The sequence below is a fragment of the Musa acuminata genome, chromosome BXJ2-8 (genome assembly GCF_036884655.1).
Source record: "Musa acuminata AAA Group cultivar baxijiao chromosome BXJ2-8, Cavendish_Baxijiao_AAA, whole genome shotgun sequence".
In the NCBI taxonomy this organism is placed as follows: domain Eukaryota; kingdom Viridiplantae; phylum Streptophyta; class Magnoliopsida; order Zingiberales; family Musaceae; genus Musa; species Musa acuminata.
Genome location: NC_088345.1, coordinates 47,931,566 through 47,950,747, shown reverse-complemented (window position 1 = coordinate 47,950,747; position 19,182 = coordinate 47,931,566). Strand labels below are relative to the sequence as shown.

Below are 19,182 nucleotides of genomic sequence, written 5' to 3'. Positions count from 1 at the left end.
AATATAAACTTTTGAGATTCCACTAATCAATCTTCCACATAATTTTCTCATTTGAATTTTATTAAATGATAATACATGATCTGAGATTTCAGATACCAAATACATAGTCATACCTAATTGGATCAGTATGGATCTAATATGTATCGATACACAATACACCGACATTATAGATCGATATTGAATATATATATATATATATATATATATATATATATATATATATATATATATATAAGTGTGTGTGTGCACAAAGAAAAAACCAAATCTAATGTTACATTATAACCAATTTTTATTAGTGTCATGTCTTATGTATGAAGGCAATATGGTTTTGTTGTAGTCATATCTGATGTTACCAAAATTTGCCTACTTCATATTTCTTAGGAGAAGAATGATCAATTTGGAATTAGACACAAGCAGTAAGCATACTGTATCTATTCTCAGCAATTTTAGTGGACAAGCTTGTTCTTAAGCTCAAGCATCCAAACCCTCCTACAAACAAAAAGGATATTTACAGAGAAGACTATGGGAAGTAACAAATCAAAATAACATAAACTCGGAGCAATATCCTTTATATTTACCTCGGAGATCTCCAACATGGGTAATAGTTTTAAGTTCTCTCTGTGCTACTAACGCATCTCACAAATATTATGGAACAAGAAGGTAAGAGACACTACCTTCCAAGCTTTATCATCACAAACGTTTTAAGAGGATAAAACAAAGAATAATCCTTTCAAGCAATGCAAGACTCAAGAACACTTGTTTATCCTAGTGCAGAGAAATAGAGGAAAGCAATTCTCTGCAGACTATATACAAAAAGAAGCAAGGTTAAATAAAAGGGAGAAAGAGAGATGAACAACTTCAGTTTTATGAACTAAATTACTATGATAGCATGCTGAGGAGATGGTAGTTATTTGTTTGACCATTGGAATTCGATTTCCAGGTTCCGAGGGCCGCTTTTGCTCTCAGGCAGTAGTGTGTACTCTCCGGAAACTGATCCCAACATAACCACACGATCGATCTGAATCGTCACTTTTCCAAATGAACTCTGGTAAAAATAAAAGGAAATTGTGTCAGTCTCCAAAGAGTTTAAAACTTTGCAAGTAATTTGTGAGGTGAAAAATGAAGTCATCTCTACCTTCCCAAGTTTGCTCTTATTCTTGCAAGATATATGAAGCTTTTGGCCCTTTGGAGGACTGTCAAACGCCCAGGCAAAAGCTTCGTCCCATTCAGGTGTAGGGCCTGTTGATACAACCTGACCAGCAGCAAATGGCATTAACTCTATCAAATTCAAGAATTATCGCTGTGGTATGCAACATGCATGACAAGAATTTTTGAAGCCAGAAAGTTATTCATCATGCGCTATACACAAGCTCATGGAGAAGTCATATAACTCATATCTATTAATTTCATATTACAAGGAAGGTCCACCCGGTCATTTCTAGTTAGTCCTGCAACATATCCTAGGTCTAGTGTAGCAACTCCTTGCTATGGACCACCATCTTAAAAGATCCTAGGAAAAGAACATAATTCCTAAGAAATATAATGAACAAAACATTCAGGAGGAGACAACTTTGTGTGCAAGATAGACTTGCAAGGCCTTGATATTCCAAAGGCAAAAGAGTAGCACAAGGAATCAGCTCTCCCTATTGCACCAGTAAAAAAAATGTTCAAGATGGTTGTGTTGACAATTTGCTGATCATGCAGTATCAGTAAACAATTAAAAAACTTCAAGATGAGGTTGCAACATTAAAGGAACAGTACCAGATTAAGATTGATTAGCAATGTACCCTGCCTACATAGAATACTGGACAGGCTTGTATAATGTTAAATGATCTCCATCATCATTCTAACCCCAGCACTATCCACAGCTCATTACAAAAACAAATAGAGAAATGTTCCCAAGAAAATTGAATTAATCATGTTTCTGAATCTGCCCTTTTGCACCTGACTTTAGTTACTAATTTAGTACTGATAAAGGATCCCACAAGGGTTTGTTATACACAAAGCACTGATGAAGGTCTGTGATCATTGCAAGCGTTGCTGAATGTCAATGCTGTAGTTTACTTCACCAATGCTTTAACAATGACACTAAACTCTTTGCATAAATTATTGAATACAAGATGCAGTCTTCCAGACCATTTTATTTTAATAAATCAAATATTACAAATCAAAAGCACGAACATTAAAGATTTATAGAAGTACATTCAATAAACAACCTATATAACCGAAACTGTGTTATAAAAAGGATCAAGTTAAATGAAAAGGGAACCACAAAATTTATGTGCATGTGACAGTGGACCAAGAAAGTGGACAGAGGACCATGGGACTCTGTTTTGGTTCATGAATGTGCCAAAAGAATGCTCAAGAAGCAGAAAAGAAATAAGCTTTCAGCATGTAAAACTTGAACTTGTGAAACCTGAAGGATGGCAATACTATTATCCAAAGCATTTGCAGAAGGTAAATTTTGCTAATTACTAAATCTTACCTTTGTTAGTCTAGGTGGATTGTTACCAAGCGTGAGTTTGCAGAAGACACTGGGGTTTCCCACCGACTGCTTCAGATTGTTCCCACGTTTTATTGTAACAGTTAGTGTCCCTGGTAAACACTGCAAAAGTAGTTCAGCCTTCTCCTGAAACCGAGGTGGACCAGATTGAATCAAGTATTGCAGTAAAGGAATAGCCTCCGATGCAGCAACTGATTGAGCTTTGAAAACTTCAGCTGGGCATGCAGACCATGCCTGCCTTAAAAGAAACAGGGAGTCCAGTGATGCTTCTTGAGCTGCCTCTGAGCCAGTCTTGAGGGATGTTACCAGATGGGGAATACTCAATGTAGCAGGTTCAGTGGCTCTCAGACGAGGGAAGTTGCTAAGAAGTGCATTTAGAGCTTTTAGATATTCCTCATTCACACTTCCAGAGGCCCATAAATCCTTTTCAATAGCAGCTGAATAGGTAAAAGACTCATTATTCATTGAAAAAAAAAATTGCATATATTATAGCATGTAAAGAAACACGACAAGCATTGCTTTACCAAAGGTATGGTCATTATAGATAGAACCTCTTGCAAGAACAGTGAATGGAAAGCTCTCAGATTCACTTTTAAGGCTCGCGAAATTGTTAAAGTGGTTACTTGCATATACGTACTCTGCCTAGCCCTGATGAGGCAACCCCTCTAATCAGAGAGGAGATATCACGTGAGATGCAGATCTAGAGATTTTGCATCTTCAAATGAATTACATAGCTGGTTGTACACCGAGGGACCCCAGCAAACAATATTTGTTTTCATGTTATACAAGTCAAAAGCAACACATCTTAAAACTACTTCACTCTAATAATCAAAATCAGGGTTAATCATATTTTGCAAATTAGTTCATGGATCTGCCACAAGCAGAGCAGGAGATGAGGATATGAGAAATTAATTTAAGGCTTCTTAGAGCATCAATAGAATGATATCTGAAAAGAACATTTTCACAATTAACAACTATATTGTCCACAATTATTTAGAGTCAGCTATGAAGGTTTTTTCCCCTTCATTTAACCCAAGATGACATGTTTTCTTGTTGTTTTCTGCATTAGCCTTCCTAGTCCTCTTCCATCACTGCTAATTTGTAATTATGAACCCTACTTAACCATTTGTTTTGAAATATCCAAAATACTGATATTCTTCATTTTATCATCAACAATACTATTTGTAACTTCTCATGATTTGCAAAATGAGTTTTTCTATTTTTCCTGATAATATTAGACATTCATATCAACATATTCATCTCTCTGCAAAATTTTTTTTGTTTCTCTTCTTTTTAATTTTCTAACCAATCACAGGTTTTGTACTAAATCAAATAGCATTATTCATCAGCTACAAATTATCCAAAATCAAAATGAAATATGAATACACTCTGTTGCACCTAGCTAGTGTAGAGAAAGATGATGAAAACTTATGTTCATCATTCAAATCTGCACAAATTTCTTACACAGCTTCTACTGGTTATGAAAGAGGTATTAAGAACTTACCAGTAATTGCTCTGACAGTTTCACTAGAAGCATACTCTTGTATTGTATGATTCGAGAAGAGAAGTTTAACAAACATTGCTGCCTGAACAGATGTATCAGGATTGCTGGAGTTTATCAGGTCGAGCACAACTTGAACACCACCAGCTTCGGCAACAGCTCTCTTATTAGATCTGCTGTACATGACAAGGTTTTGCAGAGCACATATGGCCACTACCTTTGTTTCTTCACTTGGTTGATCTTCAAGGAGATTTACCAGTGCTCGGCATGCTGAAACAGCATCAGCACTTCGAGCAAGACCTTCGCTTTGGAAAAGATCACCCAGAGAAAGAGCCGCAAGCAACCTCCCCTGCTGGGATTGTGTTTGTGGATCTAGAAGGTACATTGATAATGGTGATATGGCAGATTTAGCAGATTTAGTTTCTCTAATTTTTACATTGTTTAACAATGCTTCCAATAGTCTTGCTGCAGTTTCCTCACACTGATGATTCCTAAGAAGTTCCAACAGTGCCTCTATAGCACCACTTTCAGCCATTGCTGCTGCGCTGGTTGAATCATCACTTTCTAGGACAAGGAGAGCATTTAATGCACCAACAACTGTACTTTCTGTTCCAGAGTGAAGCAGTTGCACTAGAACAGCCACAGGCACCTCCAAAAAAAATTCTGAACTATATTGCAAAATGCTGGATAAGATATTAGCAGCTGATTCCCATATAGCATGAGGCAAGGGAGGTTCAACTTGCAATATTACTTTAGATAACTCATAAACACCACCTTCTTTTGCAATTGTGTTTGGCCAGATCAATACAATGTTAACAAGAGCTTTTATTACTCTTTGTTGTATAATGGGAACACCTGATCCAAGAAGTTGAACAAGAGGACCAATTGCTTGCTCTGTGACTGCATCCTTCTGTAGGTGTTCTTCCAGAAGGAGATTTGATAAGAGTTCTGCAGCCAATTGTTGCACTGCTTGAGTGGGCGAATCTAACAATGCAATGACTGGCTCCAGAGCCTGCTGAGGTGTCAGATGATAATCAGATCGACATTGAGGATGCTCTAATATATTAATGAGAACCTGCAGCACACTGTGCTGCCCATCAGGACCAATTTCTGGCCTTGTTAGTAGCAAGAAAAGTGGCTCCACAACTTTGGCTGCAGAAGGACCCCTAGCAATGCTAGCATTATTGGTCAATATTCGAAGCAGTTCGACAAATGCAACACAGAGAAAATCTGGAGCTTCATTAAGGATGGAGAGCATGCTTTCAATAACTCCAGATTTTACCATTTCTAACTTGCAAGCTGGCCTGTCTCTTCCTAATTTCACCAAGGTTCTAGCAACTGTCTCATGAAGGCTGTAATTTTTACCAAATAGCAGACCAACAAGAGGGACAACAGCACCATGTGCAGCTACTAATTCTGCCAATTGTTCATCATCCAAAACTTTGTCTAATGCTCTAACCACTGAATGCTGAGCAGGACTAGACTCGCTTACTAATAGAGAAACCAGAGGCTCCACACAGCGTGCTGCAGCCATGGTAGACCGTATTCTTGTATTTCCAAAAAGGACACAACATAATTCAGCAGCATCCCCCTTTAGTTCTGCTGTACAATTTGAAGAAAGAATCCGGCAAAGGACATCCACTGCATTCATCTCAACATCTGCAACAGCAAGGGCCCTCGATGGATTGTCACAGAGAAGCCTAACAAGTGCAGATATAGCAGCATGTTGCTCCCTCTCTAAACCAGTGTTTAGAATCTCTACAAGGGGTTGAACAGCTTGCCGAGCTGACTCTCCATTCCTAATATTATCAGCAAGAAACAAGCTCTCCAGTGCTTTGGCTGCACTATATCTGGAATTTCTTCCCCCCAAACGTAAGACAGCCACAAGTTGATTAACAGCACCAAAAGCAGATTCATGTCGCCGTATTTCAGCAGTGCCAAACAGAATGCCCATTAAATCTGTGGCAGCTTCTTCTGTTGCATCCTGTGGACCAAGAGAAAGGTACTTGGTCAGTGCCTCTAGAGCCCCAGATTCAACCATTACCAGCTTGTTTGATGGGCAGTCTACTGCTAGCTGTTTTAGGTGGCCCAATGCCAGAAAAGGTGCACCTGGCCGGTCTGGGATGGGTTTGAGTAAGTCAACAAGTATTGGTATAGCTTTCCTAGAAGTTGCACCATTTCTTATGTCATCAACTCTGAACAATTTCTCCAGTGCAACTTGCTCTGGATTCTGCACCAAAAAGAACTCATCTGCCAATTCTAGAAGATCAGCTATATCACTGTCAGCACATCCAAGCAAAGATATAAGCCCACTAGCTGCCCCAGAATTAGCAACAGCGAGAAGTGTTCCTCTGCTGCCATTACAGACCAGACTTGCTAAAGCTTGAGCTGCAAAATATCTGTTTACAGTGTCTTCTGATCTTAAGAAACTCGCAAGCACTGGAATAGAATGCATAGTTGCATTTGATCGTATTATATCCCTGTCTAGAAATAGCACAGCCAGGAGTAAAGCACAAACCCATGCAATGTTATCTTCCTTAGAATCACTCTGCAAAATTTTATATTAACAAAATTAAAATAACTTCCAACATTAACCATAGGGCTACATACAATATAAATGCAAATGACGACATACTGAAGAAGGTCCACAGCCTCAGTAATAAGGAAATAATCCACAAAAAGTATTTGTTAAGTTACCTGTATAGATGGGAATGTGTACTGAGATATCTTATCTGTGATAATTTCAACTGCTCCAGCTTCCATTATTGTTGCTTTAGATCTGTTATCGTGAGCAGCAAAAACAGAAAGTAACCATATGGCAACCATGTTACTAGAAATGATAGCTGTGCTGCATTCAGCTTCACCATTCCTCAGCTTCCCTTTAGAATGCCTGGAAATGCTTATATCCATGTTGCCTTGACCATCTCTTTGGTGTATAGAAGAATTTGTGGAATGCAGCATGCCAACAAGAGAATGAATTAGATGTGTGCATAAGTTTGGCTCATTCAAGGCTTCCATCAGCTTTTGGCTCTGCTCTTTTGCAGCACAAATAAGAAGAGCACCTCCCCCAATTTTAACCTTGAAGCTATTTGACCCAATCACTCTTTTTGCTATTGACGGCACACATCCTGAGGTTTCAAGTACTACAGCACCCAATGCAGACTGCTGGTCATGGCAGAGCCTTGACAAGATTTCTATAGATTTATCTTGCAACAAAGGTGTTCCATCAGCTATACAGGAAACTAAAGGGATTATTGTATGGGGGTGTTCAGCAAGAATTGCCCATGGAGGTTTTATATGCTCTGCTGATCCTTTTGACCTTAACAACATGACCAGAGCATCAAGAACTTCTGATGTAGCAGCACTTTCAATACTAGCAGACTCCAAAAGGGCAGTAAGTGCAAGAACTGTCCCAGCACGGTTAACACTGTCAGCCAAAGCTTGATCAACAGAGTGACCTTGGAGAAGCCGTGCAACTGCAGCTGCAGCATGAGTTTTGCCATCCATTGTGCCATGTTGCAGTACTCGTGTAGCTGGCAAGATTATCTCCTCCGGAATTGCTTGCACAGAAACTTCATGATCCAGAAGAAGGTTAGCCAAAGCTCGTGTTGCCTGTTCTGCCACTTCAAGAACAGAGGAATTGGCAAGCAGCATCAGTGGAGCAAATGCATCTCTGCCAACTGCAGCAACCTCCTTGTTTTGCTTGATCGAAAGAAAGATAGCAGCAAGGCAGCACGAAGCCTCCATCAAAACTTTTTCAGACTCCACGTTTAGTAGTTTAATGACAGACCAAAGAGTTCTCACAGCAACATGTGTTTCTCTCAAGTCCTTGCGACGATGAAACAGAGCTGCAAGGGTTGATGCTGATTTGGCTTGAGTTTCTTCCCTTGAGGAGCTCAAGATTTTTATCATGGTTTCGATAGCATCATTTGCAGCACTTCCTTCCCGCAAGATGTCATTAAGGGGTGCCACCAAAAGCAAACTTTTCAGTGCATCCAAAACATAAATTTTGGACTCTGGCTGATCACTTGTTAATAGAACCGACAGCTGGCTAATAGTCCCAGTATCTGACTTGTGGATGAGATGATTTAATGTCTTTGAGGCAATTTCTTTTCCATTATCACTTCCATTTTTTAGCAGCCATAATAAAGCAGGAACAGCATCCGCACTTTCAACACACGCTCGTATGTCTTCACTGTGGTTACAGAGGTTGCCAAGGATTGTTGCAGAGTCTTCTTTGGCTTTTGATGATCCTGTTTCTAAGATTTGAACAAGGGGTGGTATTCCTCCAGCAGCAGTTATAGCCCATTTGCTTTCATCATTCTCATTAGATAAGAGGCAAAGCAAAGCAACTGCACATTCCTGCTGTTGCTCTGAAGAGAGACCAAGAAGAGATATCAACAACTGAACCCCCTCCCGGCCTAGTAATGCATGCCATAGAGTGCATTCTTTGTTACAGAGGATGAGAAGAGATTTAACAAGTTCATCTTGTGCCTCATTTGTTGTCATTGTTATCAAACCAACAAGCAAGCGTTTAGCATCAGAATTTGTAAGTTTCTTTGACAGAATGCTGTTCCCATACAAACTGGCTAAAGCTTCAATAGCACGTTCCTGTACAAGAAATGGAAACTTTGGTTTAAATTGTTTTACCAGTATCTCCTCAATGACAAAAGGGTCTGATGCTCTCATAGAGTCAGCATTTAAGTCATAAATCATTAGAGCTGAAGCTAAAGCTCCCAGTGTGTCAGCAATCTGTGCAGGTGAAGAGCATGATTCAAGACTCTCACCCAGGCTGAAGATAACTGAAGACAGGCCACCAGATATGTTTGCCAGTGCACACATTGCATTTTCCTGCAATGCTTGAGCAGATTCTCCTTGCATAAATTCTTTCGACGGAGCTATAGTTGCATTTATTAAAGAAGGTATACCATTCGAATTAACAATCACGTGCCGGGCTTCCTTACACTGGGCAGAAAGTGATTTAAGTGCACCTGCAGCCTCAGCTCTGATAGGGGAGTCATTACTAGGTCCAAGCAACTTGAGGAGTTGCTTGGTGGACTCTGCAGCCAAGACTTGAGAACAAACTGATGTGTCTTCCATTATTAGACATCCTAGAAGATAGCAGACATTTGCAAGGGTACTTGTCTGGCCAGAAGCAACCAGCTTTATAAGTATATCCACTCCTCCGGATTTTATGGTTTCTGACCAAAATCCTTCAGTTGTCTTGGATAAGTTCTTTAATGCTCCAGTAAGCAAACTATCCACCATATTTTCATTTCTAGGGAAGTTTTTCAACTGATCCCATAAGACAGGAACAACACCTTCGGTCGAGAAAATCTTTGATCCAACATGGTCCTTTGCCCCACCCTGAGAAACAGCATAAATCGTTTTTGCAGCTTCAGTTCGGCCCTCAACCGAACTGGATTTTAGAAGAGCAAGCAGCGGAGGGATGCATCCACCAAGTAACACTTTTATCCGTAACTCTTCCTCCTTGCAAAGAGATCCTAAAACAGAGGCTGCCAGCATCTTAACTCCTAATGAACCAGACCTCAGAAGAGCAACAAGTGCTGGAACTGCCTGGGAGTGTGACCCAACAGCTCCAAAAGAATTATCGCGTGTTTCAATAAGATCTAGTAGCTGCTTCAAAGAGTTCTCTTTCTCTTGAGCTGTTGTAGAACTCCGTCGCAACTGCTCTATGCACTGAGCAACACTTGACACCGTTCCATCTGGGTCCTCCATGCCACTACGGTCCCTGAATGTGAACAAAATTATCTAGATGCATTACTATAATGCTGTCAAGATTAACATTCTAAGCTATTTTTACTAGAGATAAATTAAGCATGGTTTAAATTTAAAATACTGGTTGGACCAATAAGTATGGCCAAGTACAAGTCAGCACACCAACCTGGTAGTGTCCTAAGTCAGTACACCACCCTGGTAGTGTCCTAAATCCATTAGATCAAGTATTAATAAAATGTAATTATTGTGTTGTGATATTTACCAACAAATAGCTAACAATGCATTGGCCTGCTTGAATAAGGTCACCCTTAAGGTGCTAAGATCAGAAACTTAGTCTTTAAATTACCAACAGCCAAGTATCATGATGGAATGAAAACTTTCTCTGTGTAACTAGACTAGTTGATCAAGCCAATGTGTTTTTCAAAATGTTGCTCTTGACACTTGACATGCTCCTCTAGAACATATTGAATAACCATTACATTTTTTGGTGAGTGGAGCACATATTTATCTGATTGTAGACACATGTGCCTTTCAACCTTTAACAATCACAAACTCAACATTACTGGCTGATTTGAACCTTTAGACAATTCATTAGCTTGATTAGTGTTCACACTGGACAATTGACTAATCCTTTGTTCTTGCTGACAATATCTCCATGTATCACAAATGCAAGGACTGCATCAGAAACCAAACTTTAGGAATCCAACAAAATGAAAATATTGTAATGCTTCTCTATTAAGTTATATTATATATTTTATTCATGCATATGACAGTAAATATGGGTATGACAAATCTATAGTGGGACAAGTTTGCCCAATTATGCCAACTCAGCGAACTCCTTTGCTATATGTAGAAAATCAATAGTTCTTGTTTTAATACATTAAGATTACAAAAAAATAGGAAAGGACTGTGATTGTAGGAACCAACAAGGCTACTTCTTCGCAACCTAAGTTGACTAGGATTTGAGTCATGAAAACAACCTCTCTATTTGTAGAAGTAAATCTACGTATGTTAACTCTCCCTAGAACCAGCATTGGTGGGCACATGATGCACTGGGTTCAACCATTTAGAAGTGTGATTGCAGAAAAGATTATCTGGCAGTCATATTTAAATGCCAGCAGAAAAAGAATTGATGGAAATTCTAGTGTGATGGAGACTGGAGATTTGACTCTCACAGAGGCAGAAATGGTGAGTGATGTGGCAGCAAAATGTGTTATGTGGAATAGATGGAAGCTGAAACAACAAATTCCATATAAGATTTCACAGGGTCGTATCAAACTAAAAATCCACAAGTGTTCTTAATATTACTTGATGTGATGTTTGTTCTTGGTATCTCCGATCTAGAGTAAAATGATTTCAGTTGTAGATGTTATAGAATTGTGATAAGATTTTATAACACAATTCTGGTAGTCAGCCATTAATCTGCATGTAGCCTGTAAGGACCAAGTGGTAATCTCAAAGGATAACCTAATTTTTAGACTGCTGGTCTTAAAGGATGACAACATGTAGTGCCAATGAAAAGGAGCATGTAATTTTTGCCTACTTATAATTTATAAATACATCAATAATCCATCAACAAGTCAGACAGCTTTACATTTCTAGCTATAGATAAATGTAATTTGTCAAATAATGAAATTGCACTAATAATAAACCAAAAGTTTAGATTCCTGTAGGTAACTAAATGGTGTTATATATGAAAATCAGAGAACTATAACAAAGTAAGACAATGCTTTTTATATGAGATGTTTATGTTCATCTTTCATAATTTGCATTGAATCAAGAATAGAATTCACAAAATCCAAACAACAAAAATTTTAGTCATGGATGTTCAATATGTAGTGTTTTGTTTGTGATTGTTTTGCTATTGTCTCTATGATACTTTGTCAAATCTTATTTACTAAGCAACAATCATCCTATTTCTGCTGGTTCATTTTTACCATCCGGTACTGCATCTGACTTTATTCTGATATATCATTTCTTCATAATAGTAATTGTGCCTTCTCAGATTCAGCATGTAACCTAATAAGGTGAAACCATGATTAAACCCTTCCTGAAAATTTTCCTGTTCAAAAGGCCACATGATTTATGACTCACCAATATTGCCATTTGTGACCAGCAGTAAGTGCTTCTATATGATTGCTTATGTTGAGCAAATTATACATTAGTAATAGCCATCTTCTCTACTTCAAATTATGCACATTGATCTTGGAAATTAAGTCAATCTGGCATTTCTATTTAAATAATACATGTCATTTCACATTATGTTCAATCAAGCACATCTTGCAACTTATTTTAAACCTATAGCTACAATGTATTTACAGATCCTGCAAGGAATATTGTGTGGCCCTTTACACCATTGCACATATGAAACAAGTGGTAATCATATATTAGATATTGCCAAATTGGTATTTTTTGAGTGATTCTGGATACTTTATTTTGATTTTGCCAAGTCAACTATAATATTCTTGATTAATAATATTGATCCCCAGTTTGAATAATTTATCTAATTGCGCTTCAGGATCCCAATTATTGATGGTACACTCAATATATCTTGGGTGAAACAGAGGGTATCTCAATTGGGGAGAGCAGGTAAATTCCATATGGCCCAATATGTCTAACGTGACACTATATGTCAACCCAAATAGAATCTTCCTCTCCAAAACTCCGAAAAGGTATTTCTGGAACACCAGCGGGCATTGTTGCTTTGACACTTCCAACATGCCCTCCCTCAAGAATCAAGGTTTAACCTTTTGCTTCCAATTACTCTGGAAAATATAATTTATTTCTGACATTACAATAATCATACACAACTTGAGATAAATAGTAAGCTTCGTACCTAAGAACTGATTTTTCCAAACCTGTTTGCACTTTTTTAAACAAGTTGCATTTTCTGTCAAACATTCTCATTGCTGAACATTGATAAGGTATGAAGAACCTATCATGCACATTTCTGGTAGAGCTACAATTGATCATTCTGTTAGAAAGAGTGTATGGGCATCCAATATTTCTTAATTTGATACACCATGTAGTTATGTTGGGTTTCTCAATTTAGTACTGCAAGTTGTTTACTGAATCAAGCTATTGTTCTTCAAATATATAGTTGATTATCTTTTTTTTTTCTCGTCAATGGTTCTTCCATTGTTTTTGGCGAATGCCTAGGTGCATTATAGGCGATCATTTAGGCAACTAGGCTATTCTAACATGTACCATCATACGCATACATGCACAATTATGGATCTTTTGTGTATGAATATGTACTCTCATGAACGAAAATGTTGAATATATGTACCAATGCAATACACACTTGTACATTCAAGTGAACTATTATATACTTGCTTTATCATAGTCATAGTGTATAATGATTTTTGCAAACTGTAATATATTTGCATTTTTGAACATTGATATAACTGGTATAAATAAAAGGAAAATCAATTACTATTTAAATATTAGTAGAAAATTCCCACGAGAATTTTCTTAGTAAGTTTGACATAGGCAACCATCAAGGCACGTGGACTTTCTGCTAGTCTGTTGCCCAGTCTCCTATGCCATGCAAATACAAAGTCTTATTCCTCTTTTGATTGGCACCCAGTATTGGGAATTTCAACTCCACAGTGAGGATAGAAAGCACATTCAGTTCTAGTGAGATCATAGCATAATTTGCTAATGAGGATTTGGTGAAGCATACGATACCACGGCCTATGTACTGTGGGTGCAGTGGGATGCCAGCATACAAGCATGTGCATTGTGCAGTTCTTTTACATGCTTGTCACATAGCATGAACCTGTATCCTTAAGCTATTTCATCATGCAAAGAGGAGTGAAACAATCCGTTTCATCATGTGTGATACACAACTATATGCAATAATAAGAATGCAACATATAATAGGAGAATATCTGAATAAATATGATTAGACATCTCTAGTGCATTTAGGGATCCAAGATAAACAGTATCCAGATATCAATCACAAGATAGATGTCTTCTTTGAATATCTTTTATAAATTTACAACTTCACGAACAGTTTAGAAGTCTCTGTCTATGCTGTTTTTCCTTTTTGTATACATATTGGTCATTAACATGCATGTTAGCATTATTCATTAGGGTCACTAAAGACAGAAAGATATGTCACATCTTAAGTTCCCTAGGACCATCAAAACAAATCGAAAATCTGAACAATTGACACAATGAAAAAGTTGGTTAGAACTGTCATTTAATATGCATGCATTAGGTCATGAAAACCCGGCAAAAGAAAGAATCAGTTAATAAACAACATACAAACCAGACATATATAAGTAAATGATTACCTTGAGCCCATCCTTACGACTGAATTTGAAGTTGGTGGCTCCAAATCTTGAACTTTAGAATCCATACTCCTTTCCTGTGATTACAGAAGCAATAGTAACACTAGAATAAACATCAAACAAGACTGAAGAGCAGTTCTAAATTACTAAACACTGAGAGCATTATAAGAACTTCAAAACTACAAGTAAAAGAACAAAGAGCATCATGCATTGTCTGAAAACAGCTATGCAGATCTCTCTATCATATGAACTAATTTATGTCTTCCTCTAAATGACTACAAAAATCATTTTGATGATGCAAGTGTAATACCAAAACTTAATTTGTTATCTTGTGAAAATTTAATAATCTCTAGCAATCCTCACAATTAACACATTGATGCATATTGCAACTTTAATTAAAAAGATAATCAATGAGTAAAATATGATTTTTAACATGGAATATCTTGAATGGGCACATAAAGTTATATTGTCCAACTGTTCAATACACATCTTTTAAATGTTTCTTTCCATCGAAGTTTGTAAAGTTAGTGAAATGTGAATCAAACTAGCATTGGTGTTCCTTCTTGGTATTTTGATAGTGGTATCTACCTAGTATCAGTTTTTCCTTCTTTTCAAAAAAAAAAAAAAATTATCATTCCATCTTAAAGTGTTTCTTTGATTTGTGAAAGCAATGAAATCATGAGCTCAAATAATAAAAAAGACGAGGAATACCATATCCGCAGCTCCATGGCTGCCACCATTGCTGCTTGTGTACCTCCAAGAAAGTGTTGCCGCCAGCTTTGCTGCAACTACGATACTCCTTTACTGATGAAGTAGATAGAGCACCCTGCTGTGTCCACAAGCAGTGTCATATAAATTCACAAGGAAAAGAAGAATCAAACGGACAGAACATTGGTATGCCCACTGCAACCACATAACTGGAGAACTAGTCTAAACGAGGAAAATGAAACGGATGGGCCATGGGACTGGTCGGTAGCACTCACAATTAAACATTATAATCAACTGAAGACTCATGATAAAGCATTCGCCCCACAATTTTACATATCAAAGATCCAGATCCGAGTCACATGCATTCGCTTCAAGTCAAAATGTTGGGATCCGTAATCGCCTTCCCCAGATCTAAGGATTCCTCACACATCCCAAAATGTTCCGAAAACCCAAACCAGATCCAAGCCAAAACTCCTCAATTTCACCTCAGATCATCCAGATCAGTGACTTAAACCTCGGATCCCTCACACTTCCCTAAGAAAGGAAGCTACATGTACGATTCCTCACAGCAAAGGCAATCAAGATTCCTACTTTCTAACGAATTCGGGAGAAAACCATCACATTCATCCTGAGCTTCGAAGTTCAGACCAGATCTTCAACACGGAACAAAGAAATCCCGAAAGAATTCACCCAAAAGAGAGAAGAAAAATGGAGGAGAGAAAGAACGGAGACCAACCTCAAGCTCAACGGATTTGGAACAGCAGCAACAATCTTGGATTCAAGAAGAACTTGGGGACATGGGGGCCGTAGCTACGGAGTGAAGGGAAAATGGCTCCGATTTTTGCTCGACTTCTCCTCCTCGAGATATCCTCCTCACTCCACCGAGAGAGTTGTCGCTATATGTAGGACGCCCGCCGACACTGAACGGCGCAAGCTTGGCGGCGGCTGGCTCGCGCCGAGCCGAACCGATACCGACCTCGGTGATAACATACGATAAAACGTTTCCATATTCTCTTAACGCATCACTTCCCTACCACCCGAAACGTCACCCGTCGCCGACCCGCCTCGTTATTCGACGATGCCGTTCCCCTTCCTCTGATGATGAGGACGGTGGGAGTTGGGTGATGACTCTCTATTTCACTAATAATATTCTTCGTTTCGCTACTATTTTGGTGCAAATTAAACATACCAAACGTTTCTGATTGGCGATGGATGTGGACCCCAGTGGAACCCGCCTGTCAGGCAGTGCGGCTTCCGATCACGTTTGCGCCTTTCCGTTCGGTTTGGACGTGTGCTTCAAGAGATGCGCAACCCAAGAAACACGCTTCCAGTTTCGTTCGTCATGTTCTGAAGCCAAGAACTTGTTTGCAAAAAAGAACATTTTGCTTGATGCCATGCAAAAAAACATATCTTTGTTTATGAGATAGAACTAGCAATTACTTCCATTAAGTACTTCCCATCCTTTATACAATATATAGATATATAAAGATTTGCCTTTATTTTGTTGATGGTAGAATTAGCTTTGATCTTAAGTTTAAAACCAGTGTTCCTATTACATATCAGCTATGCAGTAACCAGACACACATCTCTCTCTCTCTCTCTCTCTCTCTCTCTCTCTCTCAACCAAAAATAGCTGCGAAATAAGACCACTGGTTCTTCTTCTCCCACATAAATATATGGATAAAAGATAGAATTGCAAGTTGATTTCAGCTTTGCTCTCAAGTCAACTGTGGGACTATATTACCAGGTTAGCTGGAGCAAAGTAAGCAAATAACTAGCAGAAGCGAACCTCTCTCTCTCTCTCTCTCTCTCTCTCTCTCATATACAAGTAAAAATAGCTGGCTGCACCCCAGATAGAACAGGAAGAGAGGGGAATCAGACAATAAGATATCAGTCATCGGACAGCACATACGAAGCTTCTCCCACCAACCTCCAAAAAGTAGAGATACATAGAGAGAGCTGTGCACCACCGGGGGTCGTCCACTGCATCACATTATTACTGCTGTTTGTTCTTCTAATTGAGCTGCATGAATAGGACAAATATGCTCATGGAAGAGTGGTAGTATTGATGTAGACTCGCCATCAGCCATCAACATCCTTTTCTGCAGTGACCTTCACCTCTTAACAACCCTATTATAATAGGATTAAGATGCATTTTAGTTCATATAATTATGATAATAAACTAAAAGTTCATTTACTCATATCTTAAATAATTCTTATATTAAAAAATATATAAATATAAGTCTTTCCCATAAAGAGTTAACAAAAATCTACTGACATATTAACTAATAATAAACTATTAATATAATATATATTTTTTTTAAGTTTTAAAAATAATTAATATTCATCTTATCGAGGAAGAGGAAGCGACGGAGACCGTAGCGACAAACGAAATAGGAGAGATCGAAGGTGGAGATGAGGGAGAGCTGGACCATTACGTTGTAGGCATGACGGATGGGGACGTAAGAGAGAATGAAGTGAGCGGTTATGGGGATGAAAATGCTTAGAAGAAGAAAGATAGATCAAAAGATCACTGCATGCTTAATGTCGAACTAGTTGATACACATCCACCTGAGGCAGGACTAGAAACTCCTATGCTCGTTGTTAGTGCGGGAGAGGCTACGTGCGTATGACACTTTGCTAGGCAATAACAGCTCGGTGCTACTATTATCGGTCGCTTCTACAGCGATATTTTCTCCCATTATTGATAGTGGTCTCAGCTTTTTTAAAATTTTAAAATTATATAAATCATTATATCAATGATTTATTATAAATCAACATAAAGCAAACTCTAATATATGTTAATTCAAACTTCACGGTAAGTGCTTATATCCTATGTTTTTTAAAATATGAGATTATTTTAGACACAAACAAACTATAAATGGTTTAAATGGTCAAAACCATATAGGTTAAAATATATCTTAAATATTTTTTAAATTTAAATCATATGTATTATTATATTAATAATTTATTGTGAGTTAACATATCACGTAAGCAAATTCTAACGTTTGTTAACTCAAATTTGACGGGAGGGGTTTATATGTTATATTTTTGAAAATATAAGAGTTATTTTAGATACGAGTAAACCATAAAGACTTAGTAGTTTATGACTAAAACCACCTTAACCATTATAATATATACACATTCCTCATAAATTTTCAAACAGTATTTTTATATTTAATATCCAAAATATTCTTTTATTTTTCTATGGATCTATCTATAAAACGAAAGTGTTTTTGTATTATATTATAATTTTTTATTAGTACTAAAAAATATTTTTTAAATATTTTATTTATAGCATTTTTATATTATATTACAGTATTTTCAGTAAAATTAGAAAAAAAATAACATAGTAAAAAATATTATAATGCAATATCTTTGTTTTCAGTAATATTAGGAAAATATTATAATGCAACATAAAAATACTATAATATAATGTTTTTATACTATGCTACAATATTTTTTTCTGGTATTGCTCACAGTATTTTTGTATTATATTATAATATTTTTAATATTATTAAAATTATAATATAAAAATAGTATAATCGGATCAGTTCACATAAAAAAAAAAGAGGAAAAAAAAGTAGGTGGCTAAGAATATTTTAGGTGTTAAGTAGAAAAACATTGTTAGAAAATTCCGAAAATAGATGTACTTTCCCAAAAAAAAATATTTTAACAATATTATATTTATAGTGTTTCTATGTTACATTATAGTATTTTCAGTAATATTAGGAAAACACTATAACATAGTAAAAAATATTATAACATAGTGCCTTTGTTTTCAACAATGTTAGAAAACCATTATAACGTAGTACAAAAAATACTATAATATATATATATATATATATATATTATTTTTATGATATTAATTATAATATTTTGTAATATTATTAAAAATCATAATATAAAAATATTACAATCGGATCAGTTCATCGAAAAAGAGACGGAAAAAAAAAATAGGTGGCTGAGAATATTTTAGGTATTAGGTAAAAGAAATATTGTTAGAAAATTCTGAAAATAGAGGTACTTAGATAAATACACTAATATTGGGTCGAGACCTTATAGGGTTCGATAGATTCGTTTTCTCCACCTGGCAGGCATAGGTCTTCGCTGTAAGTGAGTCGGCAGGGATGGCGGCAACATCACCAGCTTGATAAATAAGACGGGACTTATTGTCACCTCGTTCTCGCACCGTGGACTGAGCTGTCATGACAAGTGGACCCCATAGCTGGGCCCCATCTCGTTGCCGTCATCAACACAATACTAATAATAATAATATCTAAAATTAAAGATTCCTTAGTCCCCATCTCAATTTGGTCCTTTTTCTTTCTCTATCTATCGACCTACGGACAGCGAAAACGTTGGGGATTAATATTAGAGGACATGATGCATCATTTGCACGTGCATTCATGTGCGAGGTACGATCGGAGGAG

General features: G+C 37.2%; 1 protein-coding gene across 2 annotated transcripts; it reads right to left on the bottom strand.

Annotated features, from left to right (window-relative positions):
* Positions 1 to 543: 543 nt before the first annotated feature.
* Positions 544 to 15,642, bottom strand: LOC103996322 (protein CELLULOSE SYNTHASE INTERACTIVE 1). 2 transcript variants are annotated; one of them, XM_009417219.3, is made up of 8 exons: positions 15,486 to 15,642; positions 14,753 to 14,870; positions 14,045 to 14,118; positions 6,702 to 9,756; positions 4,008 to 6,552; positions 2,486 to 2,940; positions 1,136 to 1,252; positions 544 to 1,045 (listed from the first exon to the last, which is right to left on the bottom strand). In XM_009417219.3, exons 2-8 carry the CDS (start codon positions 14,753 to 14,755, stop codon positions 908 to 910), a joined length of 6,387 nt encoding a protein of 2,128 aa, XP_009415494.2. In that variant the 5' UTR covers positions 14,756 to 14,870; positions 15,486 to 15,642; the 3' UTR covers positions 544 to 907. The 2 variants fall into 2 exon arrangements, with proteins under 2 accessions (XP_009415494.2, XP_009415495.2); XM_009417220.3 differs by having other exon boundaries at positions 14,753 to 14,867.
* Between the last annotated feature and the right edge of the window lie 3,540 nt (positions 15,643 to 19,182).